This window comes from Syngnathus leptorhynchus, chromosome 5 (assembly GCF_054491065.1).
Source record: "Syngnathus leptorhynchus isolate UIUO chromosome 5, UIUO_Slep, whole genome shotgun sequence".
NCBI classification, from domain to species: Eukaryota; Metazoa; Chordata; class Actinopteri; order Syngnathiformes; family Syngnathidae; genus Syngnathus; species Syngnathus leptorhynchus.
The window spans coordinates 17,513,877-17,539,576 of record NC_141199.1 but is presented as its reverse complement, the minus strand read 5'-3'; the positions used below and the strand labels follow the sequence as shown (position 1 = coordinate 17,539,576).

The following is a 25,700-nucleotide window of genomic DNA, read 5'->3' as shown; positions in this document are numbered from 1 at the left end:
TGCACGATCGCAGCAGAGTTGTAAGATTGACCTGGCCACTAGGGGGCAGTATGATGCCTTCATGCAGACACGAAGGAAGAAAAGCTTTGCGACAAATGTGACTTTTCGCGGAGGATTAAAGCCACATTACTTTGAGTAATATTTTGTCTGTCTACATGCGCCGTTCTGCTCAATATCCTTTTCATTGTGTTTTAGTTCGAAACTTGCAGACGGACACAAAGTTGTGTGCTCGTCTGAAATCACTTTAAATCGATATTCCCTGCGAAAAGAACTAGATGAACTTGTTGAATCAGATCGGAGGGTCAATTAAAAGTAAGCATTCTTATTTTTCTTCAGGCACCAGTTTTTGTATTGGCTCATATTAGAGTGTGTGCCTATTGTTATGGCTAATTACTGATTCGGCAATTTTTTTATTCATTTTTTTAAATATTGCTCTTATTGTCTGGAGCCACTGTAGCTATTTTGAGTTGACTCCTCCATGCTTAGGTTAGCATGGTGATTTGAGCTGGTGGCAATTGACGCTGTCTTTACGAAAAGAAATGATAAACGTAAGGGTGCCGGGAACAGAACCCCGTGGGACACCGGAAGAAACATTTGAGTTGGATCAAATGAGCACAGTTGGATCGGTATACATTTTAAAGATGCAAAGTTTTCTTTTTGTAATTTTGGAAAGATTTTGACATTTAAAAAAAAGTGTTAATTTGATTGTTGACTCCTTCATTCCTCCATTCCAGTTTCTCAGTTTGTTTGTTCTTGAGTTACTTGGCTTGCTCACCACTTGATGTTATCGGGTTCCTGCGGAGCTTGCTGATCAGCTGGCAGCTACCTTGGGTGTGTTGCGCAATACACTCTGATTGACTTTTATTCAAATAGTCAAGTCATTTGTTAGTGTGTTGCTTGCCCATGTCTGATTATCTTCATACACATTTCACAAAGATGCGGACCAGCTCACATGTTTTGTAACCTTTTATTTACTTTTTGGGAATTGTGTAAACTGCTGCTACTACTTTAAGACTAACTTAGCTGCTGTGCTCCTCCCATATTCTCTCTCTCTCTCTCTCTCTTGTTCTCTCTCTCTCTCAGGACACAAACCAGTTTTAGGAGAAGCAAGGGTGTAAAAAAAAAAAAAGTGGGCATTATTTTGTGCAGGGAGAAGGCGTGGACTTCCTCCAGACCCTTGCAGGAGAATTTCAGCTTGAGAGACGTGCGAGAGGTGCAGACATGGACTGGGGCACCGATTTGTGGGTGAGTTTGCCATCTTTGACGACAACTTGTGGCTTTTAAGTCTCGGCTGTTTCATAATATGTGTGTGCAAGCGTGTTTCGCAATCCCTCCCGCATATCTTTTCTTAAAGGTGTACACTTCTTCACCTGGTTGTTTTTCACGCGTGACAGGAAGTCCGCTGGTCCGCACTTTGTTGTTGTCGTTGTTGTGGCGTGTGTACGATGTGGGTTTTGTCCCGTGGCTGAACAGCTCTTGCTGTCCCAGATCAACTATATTGATTATTACACGACTTCACGAGTTGGTCGTTTTTAGTACGACGACGACGTTGGGTTCTTGGGTCGCTTGTGCTTTTGAGGTTACTTGCCTGTTTTGCTTGATCACATTGAATAAGTCATCTTTGGTTTGTTTGTTGTTATCTAGTCGTGAGTTGTGGAGGGGAAGTAGATTAAGGATCAACAAAGGGGTGCTAAGAACAGAACCCTGTGGAACACCAGAAATAACGACGTTTCAGTATTGAGATTACATTGTGTTTTGGGCAGTTGTTTCATACTGAATGAAAAAAATCTGTCAGTCACAATAGTTTTAGCACGTCTTAGCTCTGTAAATTATTCCCGGCTTTAGCTGCGACGATACCTAGGGGAGGCGGGACGGGTCGGACTGGTTCGGGCCTCGGCGCACATCCCGGCATCGGCGTGACGACTTCAGGGTGTTATCAGTAGAGCCGTCTGGTTGGGGCTCAGCTGACTCGCTCACCCCTCGACCCGCTTTCCTCTCCATTGCCCTCCCCTCCCCTTCCTGCCCTTTGCAAGCGCTCCCTCCCTCCCTCCCTCCCTTCCTCCCCCTTCCCCAATTGGCCTTGACATCACTTAGGTGGAGTCTTTGTCTTACTCAGTGTGCCGAAATTCCAACTCCATTACGTCATGGTGTCTTGATGGCCGTCACACTCACTCGAGCAACACAACAAACTTGCACAAATATGCACACGTAACACAAAAGCCCTGCACGTGACACAAACACGTGCGGTACGTGTGTGACGTCAGGACCAGAACGACGTGATCGACAAGCACACTCAATCGGGCTTGGACCTGGTGGAGCGCTACATCAAGTTTGTCAAGGAGCGCACGGAAATCGAGCAGAGCTACGCCAAGCAGCTCAGGTGCGCGCCGCTCGCCGCGTGTGTCTGCGCCTGCGCGCGTGTGTGTCGTTGTGTAACGACGAGTCCGCCGTGTGTCGCAGGAATCTGTCCAAGAAGTATGCCAAGAGAGGAAGCAAAGATGAGCAGGACTGCAGGTCACAACACAACTATGTGTTTTTGTCTTTAGCTTGTGTGTCAAGTGGCTGGTTGTGTGTTTGTGTTTTTCTTCTGTTGTGATTTGTGTTTTGATTGTGTTTCTTTTTTTGCGTGTGTGCGTTTTGTCACGCTCAGATTCAGCAACCACGCGGCCTTGCAAGAGATCTTGAACGAGATGAACGACTACGCCGGCCAGCGGGAGATGATCGCCGAGAGCATGATGACCAGCATCTGCGTGGAGCTGGCCAAGTTCCTGCAAGACCTCAAGCAAGACCGCAAAGCGGTGACGACCCGCCGCCGGCCGCCGCCGCCTTCCTGCGCGCCGAGCCAGCGTCGTCCCTGAACGCAGCGGCGTGTGTTTCCTTCACAGCACCTTTCTGACGCCAAGAAAGCCCAACAGAACCTGGAGAGCAGCTTCAAGCTGCTGGAAAGCGTACGTCACCTCGTGTGTTTGGTGCCGTCTTTGTGTCTTATGATGATGTCATCAAACGTGTGTGTGTATAGACAAAGAAGCGCTTCGCCAAGGAATGGGGAGAAGCTGAGAAAGCCACGCAACAGGTCGAGAAGATTGAGAGCGACCCCAACGCCATAAAGATAGACGTAGACAAAGTAAACTCTCACACACACACACACACACACACGGACACAGAGACAGACATTGACACGTTGTCCGTCTGTCCCCGGAAGGCCAGGCAGCACGCGTACGCCCGCACGCACACGGCGGAGGAATGCCGCAGCGACTACGCGGCCCAGCTGCAGATGTTCAACAAGGAGCAGAAATACTTTTACTACTCGGAGATCCCGCAGATATTCAACGTGAGAACATCAGCAGCAGCTCGGAGAGCATTTACGCCTCCATCCATTTGGACACTGAAAATGACATCACAGCTCAGTGAGCTGTGATTGGTTGTGACCTCAGACCTGCCAACTGTGATGTCATCCATCCTCCATCCATCCCTGAGATAAAAGCAAAATGCAAAATTTGGGGCTTGACTTTAATGACATGGTTGGGACTCATCAAGCACACACCATGTTTGTGTGTGTGTGTGTGTGTGTGTGTGTGTATAGAAGCTACAGGACCTGGATGAGCGCCGCATTCGCCGTCTGGCGGAAGGATACTGCCAGTTCTCCGACTTGGAGAAGAATGTGCAGCCCATCATCTCCAAATGTCTCGACGGAATCTCGGCGGCCGGAGCAAAAGTGGACGAAAAGCAGGCGAGTCACACGCACACGCACGATGGTTTGGTGTGTCCTTGCTCTGTTGTTTGATTGTGGAACACGTACGTAACGCAACGTGTTTGTCAGGACTCGCTTCTGTTGGTGGAGCAACACAAGTCGGGCTTCGAGCGTCCCTGCGACTTGGACTTTGAGGACTACACGCAGGGAATCAAAGCGGCCGGCTCCGACTCCAGCCTCAACCTGCCTAAAGTTCGCGGCAAACTTTGGCCCTTCAGCAGGAAGCACAAGGTCAACACACACACACACACACACACACGGTAAAGAATGCTGCAGAGTGAGCGCGGTCGTAAAGCAAAGCGTGCATTCCTCCCCCGGCCCCCCGGGGAGGGACTCATCTGATTCCCGCACTGACTTGTTTCCTGGGCACGCACTTTTGCAGTTGTTTACAAAGTGTTGTGTTGTGTTGTTGCATCCCATGGCGGATTCTCTGTCACCGTCCAGACGTCGCATGCCGAGAAGCACCTGGTAACTCGTTGTGTTTGGGTGGTCCGGTGCTGGAACGTTTCCTTTCTTCTCAATGACAACGTTTGATTCTGTGATGTCACAATGGGACGGGTGCAACGTTGGGGGACGCCTGCCTTTAAAAAAAACAAGCTGTTCCTAATACTTTGGCGAGCTCCTTGGGACAAATCATTAGGAACATCTCTTGTTACGAGGTGGACAGTTTAGTAGCATAAATCAATCAAGTTGATTTGAGATGTAGCATTTTGTTTGTGCAGGCGTACCTAATCCAGCGGCTGGGGATTTTTGCTTTTAAAAGATTCAGGTCATGATATCAAGCTAAAATGAAGCAAAACATTTGTTGCAGATTTGTGACCTCACAGAAGAAGCAAAAAAAAATGATTGTGGCTTTTGTTTGGAATCCTGCTGGTGGTCAGCATCCATCCATCCGTCTTGCGTGCTTGACAATCGTTCTTACGTGTGTGTAGCCGCCGCCGGCAGAGGACTTCTCTCACCTTCCTCCCGAGCAAAGAAAGAAGATGCTGCAGGCCAAGATCGACGACGTGTCCAAAAAACTTCACATGACGCTGGAGACCAGGTGAGAGCATTTCTTTCAACGTTTCGTTTCAATCATTTCTTTTAGCAAAATGGGCGGGAAAAAAAAAAAGTCTATTTTGTTGGGAAAAATAAATGAATGAACAAACAAATTGAAGTGATAAGAATTATAATGAAAAAAAAATCATGGAAGATGAAATGAAAAAAATAAATGACCAAATAAATGACGTTGTTGTGTTTTCAAACGTGACTGTGTGCTTGCTTGCGGCGCCAGCGAGGCCCTGGAGAAGATGAAAGGCGTGTACGAGCAGAACGGCGACTTGGGCAACCCGTCCACTCTGGAGCCGCAGATCGCCGAGACGGCGCAGAACATCGGATACCTGCGCGGCGAGCTCACCAAATACGAAGTATGAGCTGCGCGACTCCAAATTCGCCTTCCTGCCAAGAGCCGCTTCCGATTTTTTTTTTCTCTCTTTTTTGCAGACTTGGTTGTCGGAGGCAGTGGGAGGAGACGAATACGTCACAGCCGTCAACAACAACCACCACCACACGGAAAAAAGGTAAGCGTTCAACTTCAACTACTTTGATTTCATTTTGACTTGTTTTCTTTACCGGTGTGCGTCCGCAGGGCGGAGCCGTCCGAAAACCAACACAACATTTACACCGAGTTTGACGACGACTTTGAAGACTGTGGCCAGTGCACGGCTTTGTACACCTTTGAAGGTTGGCCTTTTTTTCATTTTCTTCATTCTTGTAAAAAAAAAAAAAACAGCAAACGATTACATTGGCGCAATTTAAGGTGAAATGTAGTCAGGCTTTTTTTGTATTTTTATTTCCACGCAGGCAACAGCGAGGGCACCATCTCGGTGACAGACGGCGAGCTTCTGACCATCATGGAGGAGGACAAAGGCGACGGGTGGATGCGGGTCGTCCGGGCCAACGGGGAGGAGGGCTTCATCCCGTCCTCCTACGTCAAGCTCGTGTCCTAACGTCACAACGCATCCTCACACACACACACACACACACGCACACACACACACTTTTAATTTTGATTTAGTCGCTGTAGCCACGCCTCTCTGCTGCTTCTCTTTCCTGATTGGATACTATTTTTATACTATTTAAAAGATTTTAAGACAGACATAGCCCCTCAGCAGCGCCCCCCACTGACCTATGTGATGCTGATTTTTATTCTTATTCAAAGTTGGCGCCGCCTTTCGGGCCTGACTCACACTGGATAGCGCGCTGAAATGTTACAATGGATGTATCGTACAAAGCAGAATGAACATTAAATATGAACGACAAAGCCAGTTGTTGAACTTGAACTCCAAATAATGCACGAGAAAAACAAAAGAAAAATAAACATTTATTAGCCGATATGTACACGAGCGAACAAAAACACTTGGTAGCGCGACGGCGGCCGGCGGCTCAGTCCGACGTATCAGTGAAAAGACAAAAAATGTTGCGGATAATTGCCTCCATGGGCTGCGATGGAATTAAAGCTCGTGTCCACTCTTTAAGATCATATCAAAAAACACATAAAATTGTCCAACTGCCTTGATGGGCTGTGGTCCACTTAAAAATTGAATGGCATTTGTATGATTGAACACGACGGAGAAAATCACATTTGGATCAGGAAAGCTGTTCTCCACCGTCTCAGCTGAGAGCCTGCTGCTGCTCCTGCTGCTGCTGTTCGGGTCTGATCTCCACCGGTTCCAGTTTATCTGAGAGGACGGCGAGAATTTGATCAAACTTCTCATGGCGTTCCTTGCTGTCCGCCTCCGCTCCCGACTGGCCCCAGAAGAGTCGCAGGGCGAACTCGGTCCGGAAGGCCTCCAGCAACTCGGGAACAGGTGTCCAGCCGCCTAGAGGGGTCAAAGGTCAAGGTTTTTTTTTTCCCATTTTAAAATTCACCTTTGCAATAGATGCAATTTTATTTAGAACAACATCACACCATTACAAGAATTAAGTCATTGTTTTAAATAAATACCTTATGATGAAGACATTATTTTGGAGTGAAGTGATAATATCATAATAATTTCAAAATATTAGCATAAATTCCTATTTCTGGTTGGAAAATGTATTATGTGAATAAAGTCAAGCAAAACAAAAAATTGAAATAATTATGATTGGTAATTATTATTGGTTATATCTTTTTTAATTTATGATTATAGTTTGCAATTAAATGCCGAATGAGCGTGAACTCATGTAATTTTGACTGCGGGGCGTCGCGTACTACGTCATTTTCGTAAAGTCTGACATTGACGACGTCGGTTCTGACGTCATTTCCTATAAATTACGGCGCGAATCTTACACCGGGCAAATGTTTGGTCACCTTTTGAAGTTCGACTTTAGTTTTAATTTTTTAGGTTACAAAACATTTGACTTCAATCTTCGCTCACTTTTCACCACAAGCGCGATGTCATTCATGTTCGAGCACGCTCCTGAGAAAGAAGGCAACTGGGGTGAGTCCATTGCTTTGTATAGCATGCTAACCACTAGCCGCTAATTCCGTGTATGGTGATTAAGACTTTTCTAAATTGTTTTGTGACCGTGGTTTTATTGATGTACCTTCACAATGTGTGTCTTTTTAAATAACTGTGATTTATTGGCATTGTCTATTTCTGCTTATTTACCTCCTAATTAGCCCACTATAATGATGAAATAATTATGGATGCTAATTAGCACGAAATGACAATGGAGTAAACTGGATTTAAGATTTGGAATGTACGTCCAGCAAGATTTAAAATGGAAGAGATTCCATTTAAATGAGAGATTGGAATGTTGAAACTTGTTCCCAAAGTGAACTGAATGAAGACAATAATTAATGGAAACTATTTTCTGAAGACGTAAAGATGTCGTAAAGGTAATATGCTTTTTTAACCCAACAACTCCTTGTTTTTTCAAGTTGTAACATTACAAGATTAAAGAATAGAAAACAAAAAATATGATAATATTCTAGTGTGCGTACTTGCGAGCAGAGCTTTGGCGTGCTCCTGATGTTGGCGTGCCTGTGCGGCGTGTCGCCGAGCCGCCTGCAAGAGGTCAAAGAGCATTTGGCAGCCTCGCTGGCTGTCCTCCGCGAGATCCTGGCCCTCCATCAGCAGCAGCACGGGAATCAGGTGCGGCACGGCCACCGGAACCCCCGAAATGCATTCTTGACACAGAGGGGGGGGAAAAAAGTCACATTTTAGGAAAGAGATGCGCGATACAATCTGACATAAGAATGCTCACCAATAGGTGGCGCCATACTACGGCTATTGGCAAAATTTGGGTTTATTTTCATGTGATGTTTCAGAAGTAGAGGTATTATTGGTACTCGAGACTGGGGAGTACTCGATATATAATTCTCACACTGGTTTTTGTGTGAAAAATCATTCTTTGTGGCCTTACCGTCGCTGTCATTGAGCGAGTTCATGAAAGGCTTGAGGGTCTTCTCAAACAGGACGGCGCTCTCCGTGTGGTTCCTCCGCAGCAGGCGCCACGTCATCTGCAGCCGCACCACCTACACGAGCGGTCATTCGTCAGTGGAGGCCCAGGCGGAAGTGACCCAATTTAAACAAGGGTGTGTAGACTTTTCACACCCTCGAAATATACCTGCCGCACATACTATCCCACCTGAGGCATGTCCAGCGCCTTCATGACGGCCGAGAAGGCGTAGAGGTCGTGGGCGTGGTCCTTGAGAGCCTGCGCCAGGAGGATGAACTTGTGCAGCACCGTGGCCCGTTGGCTCACCGTGCCCGTGCAGCCCAGGATGTCCACGGCCACGCCCAAGGCGATTAGATGATGCCTGTGTGTGGGGGGGGGGGGGGGGGATACTGGTGTTCTTTTCTTTTTTCTCCTGTGCGAGGTTTGAATGTTTCCTTCGGTACCTCTCAAGCAGATCTTGCCGCAACTGCCGGCCGTGCGGCAGCGTGATGAGCTCCAGGCCCGAGGCCACGCCCATGACGCGCCTCTGCTCGGCCGTCACGCCCACGATGCGCGCCACCTGGCAGTCCACGCTGAGAACGTGCAGCGCGGTGGTGTTTGGGTCCGTGCGGGCGAAGAGCTCCTTCAGCTCCAGCAGCACGCTGGGCTCCAGCGGCCTGTTGTTATCCGGCAGCAGCAGCGACTTGAAGCGGTCCAGCTGGAAGCTCGAGCTCCATTCCACCTGAGACGGGACAAAATCTCCAGATGGAATCCACGTGCGTGTCGTGTCGTGATGTGTGGGGGAGTCGCAACCTGAGGACGTTCAAAGTGCTCCTTGTCGGGCAGTCGCGGCAGACGGGACGCCGCCTCGTCGCTGTTTTCGGCCTCCAGGAAGCCGAAGGAGGTCTCCGTGATCCGAGCCCGGCTCTGCCACTTTTCCTCCGCCCGAAGTCGATCGACGTGACCCTTGCGCCGGGACTCGGGCACCTGAACGCAGAATAGGAAACTTTTCACGCTTCCTGGAAAAGACTTTGAGAAGAATCATGCATCACGTCGTAGTTTCCGCGTCAAACCTGAACGACCAGCTCGTCGTAGAAAATGGACGGGTCGTCGTCACGGTCCAAAGGCGTGGCGAGTAGCGAAGCTTTGGGGAACACGGTAGAGATCCGGAGAGGCTTGGGGGGCGCTCGGGAGTGCAGCTGTCCATCAGAACCCCGCAGCGTCACGCCCCCACCTAAGCCCGGAGGACCAATCAAGATCTGGCGTGCTGATGTCTATGTGGGCTCCTGCGTGCGGATGTTACCTGGGTGACAGGTGCGCGTTTGCCGCGGCTTGGGGCTGAGGAGAGGCTCGCTCCCTGTGCGGAACACCGGCGAGATGGGAGGGGGGCCGGCGTTTTCCGGTTTGGCCTTCTGAGGAGTGCCTGCGTGCGGAAGAGTACCCGTAATGATGCTCGGCTGAGGGTGTGGACAAAAGTATTGGGACGGATCTCTTAACTTGAGTTTTCAAATAGTTTTTGAGCCACTCGCTACACGCGACAGGTACCTGGCCTCAGGTTGCTGTCCGACTGGGCCGACTGGAGCAAAGGCCTGCATCCGAGGTTCTCCAGGTTACCGGGGTGACTCCCGCTCCTGCTCCACAGGAAGTGAGGTTTAACGGGAATTGAGGCGGATGCCCCCTCTCCCCTCCCTCACCTGAGCAGCGGGTTGGCGTGCAGGGCGTCTCCCGGCGCGCTGCTGAAGCTGAGCCGTTTGCCACGTTCCATCTGACGCTTGGCCTCGGCGGCCCGCTGTTGCTCGGCGATGATGCGCAAAGGAAGCGTCCTGGTCAGCGGGTGGAAGATGATGGCGCCCGAGGCCTGGGAGATGGGCCGCCGATCGCCCACGTAGAAGCGGATCAGAGCGGGGACGTTGTCGAAGCGGTCCTCTTCGAACTGGAACAGCTCCCGGGAGTAGCCCTGCCTCACACGCATTTCAGGGCAAGGCGTCATTCGAAATTGGCAAACAAATCAGCTTTGCTAGCCAATCAGCTTTTGCCCGTGCCAAAACTAGCATCTTTGAAATTTCTACAAAGAGACTGAAGCCTGCCGCCGCACCTTTTTGGGTCTCAGCACCACACGTATGATCTTGAAGTGCATGGGCTCGTTCCTCCAGTAGCAGCTGAGGACGTAGTGGCCCGGAGACGAGCTGGAGTCTCGCACCAGGAAGTCCCCGTCCCTCTCGAAAAGAGCCTCGGCGCCCTGGAGGACGGCCGCCGTTGGATTTTCCATTTCATATCGTATTTGCGTAAATTTGCAGCCGACGGTCGCACCTCTCGGGTGAGGGGTCCGTGGTACCAGGCGTGGCTCCTGGGGTCCTCGGTGCTAAGCTTCAGCTCTTCCTCCAGCTCCTTCTTCATGGCGTCCATCTCCTTGTGAACACCAAACACCTGCGTGGCACGTCGCCTCGTGTCAAATAAAACGTTGTGTCGGCGTGCGGTTGGTGTTTACCTTCAGCCGGCTCAAGTATACGGCAAGGCTCCTCCTTTTGCTGGAAAACAAAATTGACAAGTGACCAAAGCCATTTTGGTGAACTCGTGCTAACGTCATACTCTTTAAGCTAGCAGCCTGCTTTAGTGTCCAGCTTGTCATGATATGACACTCCCATATATATTTTTTCTCCAGACATGTGGCGGACAATGCGGAGCGTCAGCCGCTAGCAAACCTCCTGTTTTCCAGCCTCCCTTTTCCCGTCCTTCCTTCCTCCCGTCGCCACCTCGTGCATCAAGGGACCACTCAGCTTCGGGGCCGAGCTCACCGCCGCCACAACCTCGGCAACGCGCGCACATGACCATCGCCCCGCCGGAGGCTTGGGTGACATTTTAAAGCCTTTATTTGGAGGTTTAACACAATGTCATTCTTGTTCCACTGTACCCAATTTAAAGCAGAGCCAAACAGGAAACGCTGCTGGTAGGAAGAAATAGCTCATTGATAGAACACGTGCACAGACTGACAATGTGGCCAATTTTCTCGCAAGTCAACAAATGTTATTTCAAGGAAACAAGTTCATCGGAAGTGGAAAACTTTGCTCGCTGGAACAAACAGACCAGGGAATAGAAACAATGTAGTGAATTAAATTTCAATTATGTACACATATTTTTATCCAACAGATGCTAATGTCAGGCGCTAATGTGACTGGCATGTGGCTGAAAAAAAACAAAGGAGGACATCTGTATTCTACCAGCTTTCAACTTGGACTTGGACCAGTTGCAAAGCTACGCTCATCAAAGTTAAATGAGACAAACAAAAACATGCCAAAAAAATGAAAATTAATACGAACATGCTCGATGATCCCCCTCACCCAAAGCCATTGCTTTTTTTTTTTGTCAAGAAGTAGGAGCAAAAATTATTTATGTGTTTTTAGTTAGTTCAAAACTGAGAATATTTACTGGTGAGAAGCTGGAAATCTGAGAATTTGGCCAGTTATAAATCAAACAATCAGTCATGAAAATAGTTATCAATGAATTAATAATCATCAATTCATTTATCAATTTTTGCATCGCTACTAGAAACCTACTGCTCACAAGCCTGTTATTAAAAGTAAAAAAAATATAGTAACACCTCAAAGAGTGTGAAGGTCACCTAGTAGTTAAGGTGCAATAAAAGGCCAAAAGTAAAACTTGATCATATTTTGGTTCTGTACAGCGTGCTTTTGGGGCGTTGGTCCTGCACACCTGAGCACGCGCGTGCTCGGGGAAAGTCTGCCTAGCAACAAATACCTGGTTGGCCCCTGATCAATATTTGTGAGGCAAATGTCAAGAAAGTTTGTTAACCACACTGTGCAACAGACATGCTACTGAAGAGAACAAAATGAGGCGCGCTACTTGTATTTAGAAAAAAAAAAAGTAAATACCGATCTATTATTTAATTCAGCTTGACATGTCGCAACTCTCGTCACGTATGCGCGTTCAAAATGATCAACGCAGGCAAGCGGCTCGTTGAACATCTCGCGTGAATTCGCGAGGTTTGTCCCAAAACAACTTAAGTGCCGTCCCGAAGTAAAGCGGGTTCTTTCCCTACCTGTTCACTGCGCGCTCGTCCCGAACATGTTGACGCTCTGCGGTCCGGAAGGGACTCCCTGAGAGAGAAACAAGAACCTTCGACCCGGTCCCTCCCAGCTCGCCGCCGCCCTCGTTTTTTTCTCCTCCTCCCCTAGTCGGCCGGCCGGCCGCCCCCCCCCACCGCCTTCCCCGACGGCAGGCATGTTCCCACAAGCTTTCCCGGGCACTCCCTCTCCCCCGCCCGGGGCCGCGTTGCCCGAAAGCCGCTATCTGAACACATTCCTCGGATACCGATACAAGTCGGGCCGCCTCTTTCACCTGTCATCAAGTAAGCCGCTGCCTAGCGTCTTTAACCCCGCGTTTGATTCTTTTATCATGAACGAAATGTTTTTCAACCGCTGGTAACGAGCGACGCCGATCACCAACGCGCTGGTAGCCCACCAAATCCCTGCGAGTGGCCCGTTGTAAAAAGAGCTCACCGGTGGTGGGACATTGTGATTTTCTAGGAAAGTTGTTGAAGTGATCATCTGAATGTGTAAAAACTGGCAGAGGTGAATAAAAAGCATAGCAAGCATGACACTTTTCTTATCACTGATTATTGGGAGAATTGTTATCACATGAAATACAAATTTGGGATCTGATCATTAATTAAAAAAAATATTTGTGCAAATATAAAATATAGATATATATAGTTGCTACAATATATGAATAATTTTAGTACAGGTTGTGCGAGCTGATGTGAAGGCGTCGTGCGAGCTTCTGTCAGCTACAGAATAGGTGCTCCTCTGCATGCTAACATTTATTTCACATAAATTCCTACTAGTGCACTAAAATGTTGATGTCTTAAATGTGTTTTATTTCAAACTGTTTATTCAAGGTGGGCTGGCCACAAGCAGCTACATATACACTTACAACTGAATTGTTTAACACTTTTTGCTTGCCCCTTGTTACAAACAACCCGGCCTTCTATCTATTATTTTCATCTCTAGCTGGGTGTGAAGGTGCAATCGGCTGTGAGTGGCTACTACTTGACTTTAGGACCTCGGATTTTACGAGCGAGCTGTTAATCATTACTGCCAAAAAGAGTGGATTGATTTTTTTTTTATTTTTTTAAGGCAAGACAACACAGTGCCAATTGACTAAGAAAATGACGGACAATAAATCCTCTCCCTCTAATTTGGCAAGATGTATTTTTGCAAGCGTGTTTACCTGCGCTTGCTTTCTCGACAGCCGTCCAGCGTGCCAGAAGCGTGATCCTCGTCCAGGGGCCGCAACTGCGAGCAGGACGCGGACAGGCGATGTTTCTTGTCAGCGCGGTGGAGGCGGGGCAGGACACTCTGGCGAAAAAGATCCTTCCTTGGCTTCACCTGAAGGAAGCGGTAATCAACTTTTTTTTTTTCCCCACCCCCCCTTAGCCTGACTTGAGTAACTGTTGTGCGTCCGTGCTCTCACCAAATCCAAGGACGAGCCCAGCGAGTACTTCCTGCTCACCCTGCGCTCCATTTGCACACCTGAGAGGATTGGGGGAATTTTAAAAGAGAAACGTGTCAACATTCGCTGTCAGCCCAGCAAGATTAGCTATGTAGCATTCTCCAAAACCAGGATTCTTTGGCCCGTCCATATTCTTTGTTTTTAGAATCCCGTGGCTCAAAGTTGACCGTCGGTTTTGCCTGAGCAGATTTGCAGTGTAAATCTTACAAGTGTGTGAAGTGCTGACGCCTTGAAAGAAAATGCTTGTATTGTTTATTGGCACCACTCCCCCAACCAACCGCAACACTCTGGCTTCGGGTTATGGTAGAAGCCGTCCTCCAGTTGTCATAGTAACAGAAGCTGTGCTCACGATGACCTCACTGAAGTCAAAGTTGCAGGAGTACTTGTTGAAAAGTGTGTCTTGCACATGAGACTATTTGAAGTAGAGGTGAAGACTTTACCCAAGTGAGGGTAGAGCTTCTGGCGGTGGCTCAGAAGCTCAGTCATGATGGTTTCTCTGTGCGAGGCATCCTCGATCCCCGCCTGCTTCAGCTCGTCGTCGTTCACGTTCAGCAGACCCTAAAGTCACACAGTCAGGACTTCAATCTCAATATTGTGACTTATATCACCCCCACAAAGTTTTTATATTGGTGCTTATCCAAAATTAGAAATTAGACAGAAATTAAATTATAATAAAATAATAATAATAAAATAAAAACAGACAAACAAACAACCTTTTCTCAAAACATCTAATGCAGGCTGTGTTTTGAATATATTATTTGAATATGCGCCGGGCTAATGAAGAACTCATTGCAGGCCTCAAATGGCCCCCAGGCCGTAGTTTGGACACCACTTTTAGCATCTGTGGTTGAAATGTCACCAAAATCAATTTCTGGCCAGGCTTTGACATACCTCCAGTCCGTAATATTCACTCTCCAGAGCCTTGGTATACTGAGGCAAGCCGATCTGCCGCAGCCACCAAGCGATGGAGCGATTATTCATGTCTGAACCGCGCAGACAAAAACAATCACCAGCAGAAAGTGGCAAGCAGCATGATGTCCGTCAGGTCGAGCGCTTTGCTCCAGAATCCGGCTCCTCGGAAACTCCGGGAGCACTTCCGTGCGACGTTTCGCTTTCTCCCGCTTTTCCCGTATCGAAGTGGTCACTAACCGTCTGTGTCTCACCTTCTCCCCCTGGCAGAGGAAGCCAATGGCACGGCACCGCTGCAACGCCGCCAACCAATGGGAGCGCGCGTTGGGGAGCGGGCCCGGGCGGATCCTGGCATGTCAAAGACGACGTGAAGGGTGTGCGTGTGAAAACGCAGCTGTCAACGTGTCACAGGTGAGACGCGCAGGCACTTCAGCGAGTGTGTGTGTAAAAGTCATTATGTACTTGTAGTCGTAAAATAATCCACAGTGCTACTCATTCATTTTGTGTACGTTTTATCTTGCAAAAATACATATTTTCTTTGAAAAAAAAAAGGAACGTTCTCATAAAACTGTTGATCTCAGAAAGAAACCGTTTTCCTTTTTTTTTTTTCACAAGACCAATGACTATCTTGAGAAAAAATACTATTCTCAAAAATTGAGACATTTATTTAACAAATTTATTCTCATGTTCCAACTTTTTTCTTAAATAAACACTACTTTTAGTCTCCCGCTTGATTTGGTCTGTGAATTTAAAAACATTATTTTAGACTTCACTTTTTATCCTGGAAAAATATGCACAAATATCACAAAAACAAATGTACTTGAACAAAAGTGACTATTTTCTGGGAATTGGATAGTACACTGCAAAATTCAGCTTTAAAAGCAATCATGGTCACTGAGATGATGAACGTGGTTACTGTCGGCTGTTCAGAGTCACAGCGACCTCTACGGGACAAAACAAGTTCACAAAATTTTTTTTTTTTTTTACATTTGATCCCATTTACATTTCCAGATACTTTCACATCCTTTCTTCATTGTTTGATTCTTACATCATCACGGAAAGTTAAATGATTAAACTGCCCATCTGACTCGGTGTGACTCTGCCGCTCAGGTTGCCGTAGCAACGGCCCTGCAGTTTGCCCGACCGTGACTGCGTGTGTCAGGAAAAAGGAAGTACCACGACGGAACTAAAAAACACCCACCACCAAACAGAGGCGGAACGACAGAATGTGACAATGAAGTCATAGACGAGAAACCATCGTCCGCGCCGAGGAAGCGTCTGAAGGTTAGTGATCTCCGTGACTTCTTTCTTCTGCCTTGACTTTTGCCCGTCTTTGGTGTGTGTGGACTTGAATCAAAGCAAAAGTGGCCTTTGGACATAAGTGTTGGCACAATATACAGGAAGTGAAAGTTGAAGATGTCGTTTTCATGACCACATAACAGGTTTTTATAGGTCTGACTGTGGTGTGTGGGACTTGTCCGTTTAAGGGAGTGGGCCCACGCAGATGAATGGAACATTTTGAATCAACTTTTGGGATATTTTTTTTTTACGATTTATGCAAGCGATCCAACACACGATGTGGGAAAACAAAATCAGTGCTTGTTTGTCATGACTGTTCTTGTAGTTTTGGATTTATTCAAACAGAACACACACCTCAAACATATCCATGGTTGTCGCAATACCACGACTGACCTGCAGGAGGTTGTATCAGCATCCAGGCTGACAGGAAATACAAAGAAAAAGAAAGTAGTTTCACTTTTCAATGGGGTTCGGGACCAAGCCCCGAGGAAGGTCATTTGTTCGAGAATCATTGTTTGTGACACGATACTGTGCTTAGAGAGATTTTTTTGTTTTTTGACAAATACTGCTTAGAACACCAAAAATGAAAGCGAATGAAAACCAAACGCCAAGCCTTTTCAAAACAATGAAAGCTCATACAAACTTTATACTGGGTCTCTATAGCAGGTCAAAGTATGAAAATGTGCAAACTGCGCAAATGTGGATCAGCTGATTGCTTGACAGTGTGCGCTTGCTAACAGGACAAGATGGAGTTGTGGCGCCAGTGTGCAAAATGGCTGATCGGGTGCCGCGTCTTGCCAGAGACGCACCGTGTCACGTGGGAGGGCGCGCAGGTGAAGCCACGCGTTATCGCCACTCCATTAGCTTAGCTTCTAGCTTGGAAAATGACATTTGTGTGTGTGTGTGTGTGTCAGGTGTGTGACCTCGCTCAGGCCCTGAGAGACGGCGTGCTGCTGTGCCAACTTCTCAACAACCTGCTGCCTCTGGCCATCAACCTGAGAGAAATCAACCTGCGCCCGCAGATGTCCCAGGTAAGAGCGGATAGAAAAAGTCAACACACCCCTGCTCAAAGGTATTTTCCACCTTTCATGTCAGCCATAGGATACATACAATTATACAAGCATTTAAATTTTGGCAGATTTTTCTATTCAGTGCCAAGTGTGTGTGCAGGTGTGTGTTTCACAAACGTGAACTTTTGGGAAATCCCCCATGGGGCCAATCGTATGTTTGGACATGTCCGGGTCATAACAGACAATGACACTTGGGAATGCACTGTGTGACACACACACATACAGGAAGTTATGTAAAATGTCATCTGTCATGCCCCGCCCACCTTCTACATTGGTTGGAACATGAACACCGCGAGGCGCTCTCGGCGGTTATTTTTGTGGTTCCTATAATTCGTATTGCTTTGTTCACTCCCTCATTTGTTTCTCGTAATGTCACACGCAGCACTTTTTCGACCCACATTTTATCAAACAAGTCAACGCTCACCACGGGCAAATAAATTTCTGTCTTTCCATGCTCGCGTTATTTTGTTTTCCAATGGCAATAATGCAACACTGCCATCTCTTGGCGTCTGCTCGTCATTACAGTTATGTTCCAGACCGGTTGTTGAAAATGTACTTTTGAGTTCCTGTTACGTAGCTGTATGTATGAATGAATGAATGAATGAATGAATGGTCATTTGTACCGCTTTCTGCCCCAGTTCCTGTGCCTGAAGAACATTCGGACCTTCCTGGGTGTGTGTCAGAACAAGTTCCAGCTGAAGAAGAGCGAGCTGTTTGAGGCCTTCGACCTGTTCGATGTGCGCGACTTCGCCAAGGTGAGTAGCTAGTGTTTTGTTGATATAATACAAATAGCGTGTCGCTGGACTTTTTTTTTTTTTTAATGCATTTTCTTGTGGCACAGGTGCTTAGCACTTTGTCCGTCTTGTCTCACGCACCCATTGCTACACAAAGAGGATTCCAGTGAGTACATCGTTATTGGAATAAAAACAAAAAGTACAAGGTCATCATGCAATGAACGCTGTCCTGCAGACCTTTCCCAATGGGAGTGGACATTTCCGACGACGACATCTACAACGGCCTGTCGGACCACATCGAGTAAGCGAGCGCTCCGATTTGGACGCGAAAGAAATCAAGCGTGCGTCTTTGTAAATGCGTGTCGCGCCGACGGTGCTCCGCAGCGACACGTTGGACGAAGCCGACGACTTGTACGACTGCGTGGACGACGCCGAGGCGGAAGGGGATGAAATCTACGAAGACTTGATGAGGACGGTCGAACAGCCCGCGATCGTGAGTTCGCTCGGCTCCCGGTCGACTTTCCGACGTGAGGCCCTAAGCGTATATTTTTGTGTCGCAGAAGCCCGGAGTGGACAAGCGGGAGTGCTGCCTCCAGGAGATCAAGCAGACGGAAGAAAAGTACTCGGATACTCTGGAATCCATTTTACTGGTGGGACTGGTCTCCACACACACACACACACATGCGGGCATGCGCATGCTCGCACAGAAGATGCGGTGCTCATTTATTTCCATTATCATCAGCACTTCAAGAAGCCTCTGGAAAAATTCCTCCCGGCTCAGGACCTCGAGAACATCTTTGTCAACATACAGGTACACACAGATTCGCTCCAAGAAGGAATTGTGCTGAATGTTTTATTTTTTATTTTTTTTAAAGTACATTCTCAGGCTAGTACCTAAGTCCTTTATTTTTTATTTATTTTTTATTAATTAATTAATTAATTAATTAATGTATTTCTGTTTTTATTTATTTATGGGGCTTGTGTATTTTTGTATTTAATGCACACAAGTTTCTGTCTTGCTATTTAAGTATAACATTGATTTGAACGTGGATTTGTACTGTGAACATCGTCGGCGCGTGTAGGATTTGTGCAACGTACATCGAGAACTTTCCGACGAGATCCGGAGTTCTGTCGCCAACGGAGCCAAGAACCTCCACCGGGTGTTTGTCAACTACAAGGAGAGGCTCCTGCTCTACGGCCACTACTGCAGTCAGGTGGAAATGGCCACCAAGCATCTGGACAAACTGTCGGGTAGCAGAGAGGACCTCAGAATGAAGCTAGAGGTGCACAAAAGCCTTACACCTCCTTCTTTGGACTTTTCCCTTCATCTTGTCTGGTTCCTCAGGTGTGTTCCATGAGAGCAAACAGCGGCAAATTCTCCCTCAGGGATCTTCTTATGGTGCCCATGCAGAGGGTCCTCAAATACCCTCTACTCTTGCAGGTATCTTCATTTTAATAATCCTGTTCTAATTATTTTCATCTCATCTCTGTCCGATTGAAGTTGAAGCTGTTCATTTTTTCTGTGCTTTGTTCATCTCCAGGAGCTGGTCAAACACACCAGCGACCCGTTAGAGAAGGAGAACCTGCGTACGGCTCTCGACGCCATGCGAGTGAGTTTGTACACTTGCCGCCATTTTGTGGTTTTTATAACCCCGAATAAAGTTTAGCTGTTCAAGTCGGCATTTACCGGGTAGCAGGGGTGTGTTGACTTTTGATACCCGCTGTATGTGCATCGCTATGGTCTCTCGTTCCACCAGGACCTGGCGCAATGTGTCAACGAGGTGAAGCGAGACAACGAGATCCTCAAGCAAATCACCACCTTCCAGTTGTCCATCGAGAACATGGTGAGCTGCTGATGTGTGTGCGGCTCGCCGTTTACTGAGACCGCCGTGTGTGTTCAAATGTCTGGCAGCGTTATTTTCAAACTTAAAGAAATAAATCAAGTAGTTTCTTTTTTGAATTGTATTTTATTGATTTTTATTTTTTTTTAATCATTCTAGTCCCAGTCATTGGCCCTCTTTGGCCGCCCCAAAATTGACGGAGAGCTCAAAATCTGCAGCACAGAGAAGAAGTCCAAACAGGAAAGGTGAGTGTTTTTTTTTTTTTTTTTTTTTTCTTCCTCTCTCTCTTGCTTTTTTTTTTTTTCATATTAAATTGAATGTGGTCCACAGATACGCGTTCCTCTTCGACAAGGCCATGTTTTTGTGCAAGAAGAAGAGCGGCGAGACCTTTGAGCTCAAGGAGATCATCGCGCTCCAGCAATACCAAGTGCGAGACGAGACGGGGGGCGAGAAAGACAAAAAGAAGGTGCGCTTCTTTCTTTGGTTTGACGTTGGCCAAGGGATGATGAGATCCTAACCGAGGCTCGCTTGGTGTCTGCAGTGGTCCTACCTGTTCCTCTTGCTGGACTCCAACGGGAAGTGCGGCTACGATTTGTACTTCAAAACACGAGAAGTGAAAAAGAAATGGCTGGAGCAGTTTGAGATGGCTCAGTAAGTTTGGAAAAAGTGCAAAAGTGACTTTGCGAAGGTTTCGAGCAAATCTCATGTCCGACAGATCCAACATGTGTCCCGAGAACGCCGTGGCAAACAACCACGATTTCCAGATGCACAACTTTGAGGAGACGGCGTCTTGCAAGGCCTGCTCCATGCTCCTGAGGTCTGTCACTCTCTCTCTCTCTCAGCCTTCTCGCTCGCTCTCCAAATCCAGAGGCTTGACCTTCTCTCTCGTCCTCCTTCCGTTGCCTCAGAGGGATTTTCTTCCAGGGCTACCGCTGTACGCGCTGCAAAACGGCCGCCCATAAAGAATGCTTGGGCAGATTGCCGCCTTGCGGGCGCCGCTCAGGTCAGTCGCTTCCGATAGCCGATAGGATGGCGCCCGAGTACTACTTTTGTATGAAACCCAGCACACAGAAATAGGAGCTAAGTATATTTGTTTCTGTAAATTACAGATAGGTTCCAGAAAAAAAATCTGAAATCACAAAAATAGTGGGGGGGAGGCGCTTTTTTTTTTTTTTACGTCTCTTTTGTTGGGATTGTTAACACTGATCATGTGACTTTTTCAGACCATTCAACTACTGCGAGAAAAGTGAGTCTCACTTAATGTTCATTTCTCATCATCGCCTGCTGAAGTAATTGCGCTGATTTTTATTTTTTTCCTTCTTTCTTGCCTTCAGAATAGGACGCACAGGTCCAAAGGGAGCGCCGACATCGGTAAGCAACACAGCACTTTTCATTTGAATATCATTGAGATGACTTTCTTTCTCTTGTATTCTATCCTCCAGGATTTCCCAAGATGGAGGCGTGTCAGGAGTACTTCGGGCTGCCGCCGCCACCCGCCGGCTTCGGCTGCCCGCTGCTCCTCTCCAAGGGCGACGTGGTGGAGCTGACGCGGGCGGAGGTGGACCTGTCGTGGTGGGAGGTAGGTTCCGCTGTGTGCTACGCGCTCATCATCATAACGCATCCGTCGGGTCACGAAGCATCCCTTTGGATGTCCCTCAGGGCAGAAACTTGAACGGAGGTCAGACGGGCTGGTTCCCCTGCGGCAAAGTTGTACCCTACTCCTGTGTGAGTATAAAGGGCCCGTGTGGTTTTTGCCGACGGGACTTTTATGAGGTGAATGTGATTGGATAAATCTGGAAGAAGACCTAACCCCTCACTAAAAGACTTTTGTTATTTGATTTTCTTTTTACCCTAACAATTTCTTTTTCTAAAACTTTGCATTTGAGCATGAGTGTGTAGACTTTTTATACCCACTGAAATTGACAAAAATATTCCAAAAGATTGTTTTCGCAGTTTGCATCAGTCTGATCTGACCTTTTCCCCTCAGAGGCCCACACCGGACCTGTCTGCTTTCAACTGGTGAGTGCAACAGCAATTTGATTTTCTTGTTTTTTTATGATCATATATCGTTTCATAGCACTGTTTGTATTTCAACTTCAATGATATTTCCTATCTTACGTCATTGCACACGAACTAATCGAGATCTTTTATCGGCCTCGCTGTGCTCTCAGGTTTGCTGGCAACATGGACCGGCCCGCCTCCAAGGAGCTTCTCGCGTCGCGCTCGGACGGAACCTACCTGGTCCGGCAGAAGGACGGCGGAGAGTTTGCCATCAGCATCAAGTAAGATTCGGCACAGCCAAATTGCCGTTCCAGGCCTATTAAAGTGTGTCTGTCATTCTTCGACTTTGGCAGGTTCAACATGGACATCAAACACATTAAAATCACCTCCTGTGACGGCCTGTTCCGCATCAACGAGAAGAAGGCCTTCAAGGGTTTGGTGGTCAGTCCCTCAGGATAACATTGATATTCTTATTTATAATGAAGACCAAAAAAAAAAAATCCATCTTTTGCTGTGCCTAACACTTAATTGCTTTATGTGTTTTATTGTCGTAGGAGATGATCGAGTTCTACCAGCAGACGTCCCTGAAGGAGTGCATCAAGGACGTGGACACCACGCTGCGCACGCCCTACAAGCAAGCCGAGCAGAGCGACGACCACAAGCCCCGCGACGCCGTCAAAGGTCGGTCCAAGCAAATTAAAAAGCTACTTATTGGGAGGTTTCATGTGACGTCTGACTCAAAGTGGTTCGTTTCACATTTGACTAACAGCAGCAGGAGGAGGCGCGCGTACTTTCGGCATAGCGAGGGCCAGGTACGACTTCTCGGCCCGCGACCGCTCGGAGCTGTCGCTACGCGAGGGAGACACCATCAGGATCCTTTCCAGGAAAGGCCAAAGCGGCTGGTGGAAAGGAGAAGTCTACGGCAAGGTGAGCGAGAACCAAACATGGAAAATATACACGGCGTGGTGCTTTGAGGGACTCACAGTGGCTGTTGACCAGGTGGGCTTCTTCCCCGCCAACTACGTGGACGAGGACTTCTCGGACTACAGCTGACCTGCCCGCTCCATAGAGATGTGTGTGCGTGTTTTTTATTCTGGGGGAGCTAAATCACTCATTTTTCTTGCCATTCTCCAAAATAATCCCTAGTGATGATTCCATGAGACTTTATGATGTGGTCAATGTTATTTCAAGCCAAACTTTTGTCAATGAAGCAAAGACTCACTTTGCACAATGGTGGGTAAATAACCACTTTATTTCCAAAATATTAAAAAAAAAAAAAAAAAATCACAACATGTCGCTCACATTATTTCTTTTTGTCCTGGTAAATTCTAATGATGTCATTTCCAAACCAATTGAGCCTTGCGTTCACTGGTAGTACAACTCCAGGTTCATGCCATCGTGGATTTCATCTGAGGAAACTCAATTAAGTCAAACGTCAAACTCATCAACTAACGATACACATATACCAGTATCCATACTTGTAAAAAAATTCTCCAATTTTGTATCACCAGCTAAAATACATTAACACATTGCATAGCAGCGCGTCAGGTGGAAAGGATACAGTCGCCCAGTGACACGTGGTCCTTGAATATGGTGTACCTGCACAGAGAAGAAGAAGAAAATCACACGTACACAAAACAAGGATAGTCATACAAAAAAAAGAAAAGTTCATGAAAGTTTGCTTACCATTTCTTCAAGACTATTTTGTCATAACGCGTCCCCGTCTGAGCTGCAATGAGCTTCTTCAGGTCTCCGATGGTGTCCTCAGAACTGGAAGGTTGACTTGTTGAGGAAACGCACACGTGACGTCATGTGTCTCGGAACAATTCAATGAAGCAGACGGTGATGTCTTTCAACGTCTTTAAAGGATACTTGCACTTTACCCGGACTTTCTTGCCCAGACGATCGTTGCACACCACTTCGATCATCTTGTCGTTGGATCTGCCGAGACAAACGTTACAAAGGTCGAAGAGATCATTTGAAACAACCAGCACGTCGGAGCGGACGTGATAATGTTCTGTTTGGCTCCACTTGAAGGAAATCAAACCTAAAACGCAAGTCGAGCGTTTCGTTGAATGCAAGCTAACACGCGAGGCAATGAACTGGTACTTAGGAAAACGTTTTACAGTATGCAAGCGTGAGGTTAAAATAACAAGTGGTTGAAAATAATAACGATTGCGATTGTTGCTATTACCTTCAAACCAGCAGTAGAGTAGCAAAATTCAAGATTTGAACGCTGCTACGGTCCCGTTGAAATGCTGCTTTAGCTTGTGTAAACCAAATGAAAAAAAATGTACGACAGCTTATACTGGCCAATGGCAGAGACGTTCCAAACAAAGGCGGGGCTAAAGAGCAAAACAACGCGAGAGCCGTAAATGTGTCGGTGATTGTCGCAAAGTGTTGTAATCGCCCTCGCACACGATTTCTCTCTCCATTTGGATTTGTCACTTTTGGAGAGGAAAACCTGTGACGGTATTGTGAATTACAATGGCAGACGAGGATACTTTACCAGGGGGCTGGGAGAAGAGAATGAGCCGCAACTCAGGTGACTGAACAGGCGTGACGAAAGGCCGCAAAGCGGCTGCTATCTCCGCAATGTAATGTGCAACCTAGCTTGGAGACTAGCAAACCGAATCAGCATTGCGGCTGATTAATTAGCGCTAAGATAGCCAGGTACAACTTAAGCGACAAGAGGCCAAGAGTGATATTAATTGTACGTGTAGTAAAATAGACTTATTACAATTTGTTGTAAAAGTTTGCGAATGATGTTGGCGCGTGAGCCGATCCGCCCCTGGGCCTGTGTGACGTCACTGTGCCTCAAGGTTTAATTTGAAAGAATGTTTTGGTCGAAATGTTCAGGATTTGAGAGTCCTTCATGAAATCCGATTATCATATAATTAAGCTTTACCCTTAAATGTTGTCAAAATGCGAAATAAATTAAGGTCCTCTTCTCATTGGCTTTGTTGGGGGTACCAATTCATACTGAAATATGAAGTTATTGTTTGAACAGTAGATGCCCCAAAGGTATGTGTACTCGCCAATGTGTACCAATAAGTATCGGTACTCGCCCATTGCTAGTTTCCGGACCGGAGTTTGTGGTTGATAGAATATCATTGCTAATTGCGCTCTGTCTGCAGGCAAGGTGTATTACTTCAACCGCGTGACCAACGCCAGCCAGTGGGAACGACCCGCAGCGGGAGACTCCCGTGCAGAGCCGGATAAGGTAACATGTGCTGTTTGGAATTCTCTCGCCCTTCATGAACTGCAGCTATGACAGGTGAGCCGCTCATCACCGTTTTGTTTGAAACACTTCTCCTTGTTTGCCAGGTGCGCTGCTCACACCTCCTGGTCAAGCACAACCAATCCCGTCGGCCGTCTTCCTGGCGGGAGCAGAACATCACGCGCTCCAAAGACGAGGCCGTCGAGCTGATTCAGAGTAAGTCGCGCGGTCCTCGTCCGCCGCCTCAGCCTTTAGGTTTGCGTTTCTGTTTGGAATTTGATGTGGTTTACAGACTATATCGAGCGGATCAAGTCGGAAGAGGACAAGTTTGAGAACTTGGCCTCCCAATTCAGCGATTGCAGTTCAGCCAAAAGCGGCGGCGACTTGGGACTCTTCGGCAGAGGTCGCTGATCTGATTTCCAAGTTGACCGGATGGAGTGAATTGATCTCACATCTCATGTGTGTGTATGTTTTGTACCACTCAGGTCAAATGCAGAAGCCTTTCGAAGACGCCTCTTTTGCACTCAAGATCGGAGAGATGAGCGGTCCCGTTTTTACCGACTCTGGGGTTCACATCATCGTGCGCACTGGCTGACCACACACACACACACACACACGCACCATGCACCCATCAGTCTTTGTCACGATGGTGCAAAGACGTAACAGCGAGCTAATATTTGACAAGAAACATACGCAATGTAACAGATGATCGATCGATCACGCAGATGATTGAAAGTGCATGTCACACAAGAAAAAGCCCGTCCTGCACTTTTTTTCCCTCCAGAAAACCAAAAAAACACGCAATTCCGTTGCCCTCCTCTCATGACATTTTTCCCGCATAACAAAAAATGACCGCTTTTAAAACGTTCGTCATCCATCTCAACTGTCGAGCTGTCAAAATAAAAGTCCTCTCTTTTTTTTTTTTTTAAAGTGTCTGTATTT

General features: G+C 47.2%; 5 protein-coding genes across 14 annotated transcripts; 3 read left to right on the top strand and 2 right to left on the bottom strand.

Annotated features, from left to right (window-relative positions):
• Window positions 1–71: 71 nt before the first annotated feature.
• Window positions 72–6,366, top strand: trip10b (thyroid hormone receptor interactor 10b). Of its 6 annotated transcripts, XM_085913232.1 has the most exons (17): window positions 72–312; window positions 735–831; window positions 1,084–1,245; window positions 2,265–2,380; window positions 2,461–2,514; window positions 2,651–2,798; window positions 2,886–2,948; window positions 3,020–3,124; window positions 3,203–3,331; window positions 3,584–3,730; window positions 3,821–3,982; window positions 4,196–4,219; window positions 4,684–4,793; window positions 5,025–5,157; window positions 5,234–5,310; window positions 5,379–5,473; window positions 5,594–6,359. In XM_085913232.1, exons 3-17 carry the CDS (start codon window positions 1,222–1,224, stop codon window positions 5,737–5,739), a joined length of 1,533 nt encoding a protein of 510 aa, XP_085769358.1. In that variant the 5' UTR covers window positions 72–312; window positions 735–831; window positions 1,084–1,221; the 3' UTR covers window positions 5,740–6,359. The 6 variants fall into 6 exon arrangements, with proteins under 6 accessions (XP_085769358.1, XP_085769352.1, XP_085769355.1 ...); XM_085913226.1 differs by having other exon boundaries at window positions 3,020–3,331; window positions 5,594–6,366; XM_085913227.1 differs by lacking the exon at window positions 72–312 and adding an exon at window positions 406–626 and having other exon boundaries at window positions 3,020–3,331; window positions 5,594–6,366.
• sh2d3a (SH2 domain containing 3A) lies at window positions 6,094–14,856 on the bottom strand. Of its 5 annotated transcripts, XM_085913221.1 has the most exons (17): window positions 14,576–14,856; window positions 14,125–14,242; window positions 13,646–13,704; window positions 13,403–13,560; window positions 10,644–10,683; window positions 10,466–10,582; window positions 10,251–10,394; window positions 9,850–10,112; window positions 9,701–9,786; window positions 9,459–9,578; window positions 9,229–9,389; window positions 8,969–9,142; window positions 8,620–8,897; window positions 8,366–8,537; window positions 8,141–8,252; window positions 7,719–7,904; window positions 6,094–6,612 (listed from the first exon to the last, which is right to left on the bottom strand). In XM_085913221.1, exons 1-17 carry the CDS (start codon window positions 14,663–14,665, stop codon window positions 6,404–6,406), a joined length of 2,487 nt encoding a protein of 828 aa, XP_085769347.1. In that variant the 5' UTR covers window positions 14,666–14,856; the 3' UTR covers window positions 6,094–6,403. The 5 variants fall into 5 exon arrangements, with proteins under 5 accessions (XP_085769347.1, XP_085769348.1, XP_085769349.1 ...); XM_085913222.1 differs by lacking the exon at window positions 14,576–14,856 and having other exon boundaries at window positions 13,646–14,043; window positions 14,125–14,244; XM_085913223.1 differs by lacking the exons at window positions 13,403–13,560; window positions 13,646–13,704; window positions 14,125–14,242; window positions 14,576–14,856 and adding an exon at window positions 12,213–12,346.
• vav1 (vav guanine nucleotide exchange factor 1) lies at window positions 7,051–23,535 on the top strand. The gene is made up of 33 exons (XM_085913218.1): window positions 7,051–7,613; window positions 7,710–7,869; window positions 10,818–12,521; window positions 13,424–13,572; window positions 14,864–15,004; window positions 15,704–15,877; window positions 16,633–16,725; window positions 16,807–16,923; window positions 17,601–17,717; window positions 17,804–17,862; window positions 17,932–17,997; window positions 18,081–18,189; window positions 18,257–18,346; window positions 18,439–18,507; window positions 18,779–18,979; window positions 19,042–19,137; window positions 19,238–19,306; window positions 19,454–19,540; window positions 19,697–19,782; window positions 19,868–20,003; window positions 20,079–20,188; window positions 20,253–20,354; window positions 20,446–20,540; window positions 20,761–20,783; window positions 20,872–20,908; window positions 20,980–21,116; window positions 21,197–21,262; window positions 21,525–21,556; window positions 21,709–21,819; window positions 21,892–21,979; window positions 22,093–22,219; window positions 22,308–22,465; window positions 22,538–23,535. Exons 7-33 carry the CDS (start codon window positions 16,639–16,641, stop codon window positions 22,589–22,591), a joined length of 2,529 nt encoding a protein of 842 aa, XP_085769344.1. The 5' UTR covers window positions 7,051–7,613; window positions 7,710–7,869; window positions 10,818–12,521; window positions 13,424–13,572; window positions 14,864–15,004; window positions 15,704–15,877; window positions 16,633–16,638; the 3' UTR covers window positions 22,592–23,535.
• Window positions 22,767–23,889, bottom strand: ubl5 (ubiquitin like protein 5). Its single transcript, XM_085913234.1, has 5 exons — window positions 23,733–23,889; window positions 23,411–23,479; window positions 23,225–23,308; window positions 23,100–23,137; window positions 22,767–22,947 (listed from the first exon to the last, which is right to left on the bottom strand). The coding sequence occupies exons 2-5, from the start codon at window positions 23,464–23,466 to the stop codon at window positions 22,904–22,906; spliced, it is 222 nt and encodes a 73-aa protein (XP_085769360.1). The 5' UTR covers window positions 23,467–23,479; window positions 23,733–23,889; the 3' UTR covers window positions 22,767–22,903.
• Window positions 23,883–25,688, top strand: pin1 (peptidylprolyl cis/trans isomerase, NIMA-interacting 1). The gene is made up of 5 exons (XM_085913233.1): window positions 23,883–24,083; window positions 24,676–24,761; window positions 24,866–24,974; window positions 25,051–25,161; window positions 25,244–25,688. Exons 1-5 carry the CDS (start codon window positions 24,026–24,028, stop codon window positions 25,351–25,353), a joined length of 474 nt encoding a protein of 157 aa, XP_085769359.1. The 5' UTR covers window positions 23,883–24,025; the 3' UTR covers window positions 25,354–25,688.
• The last annotated feature ends 12 nt before the right edge of the window (window positions 25,689–25,700 follow it).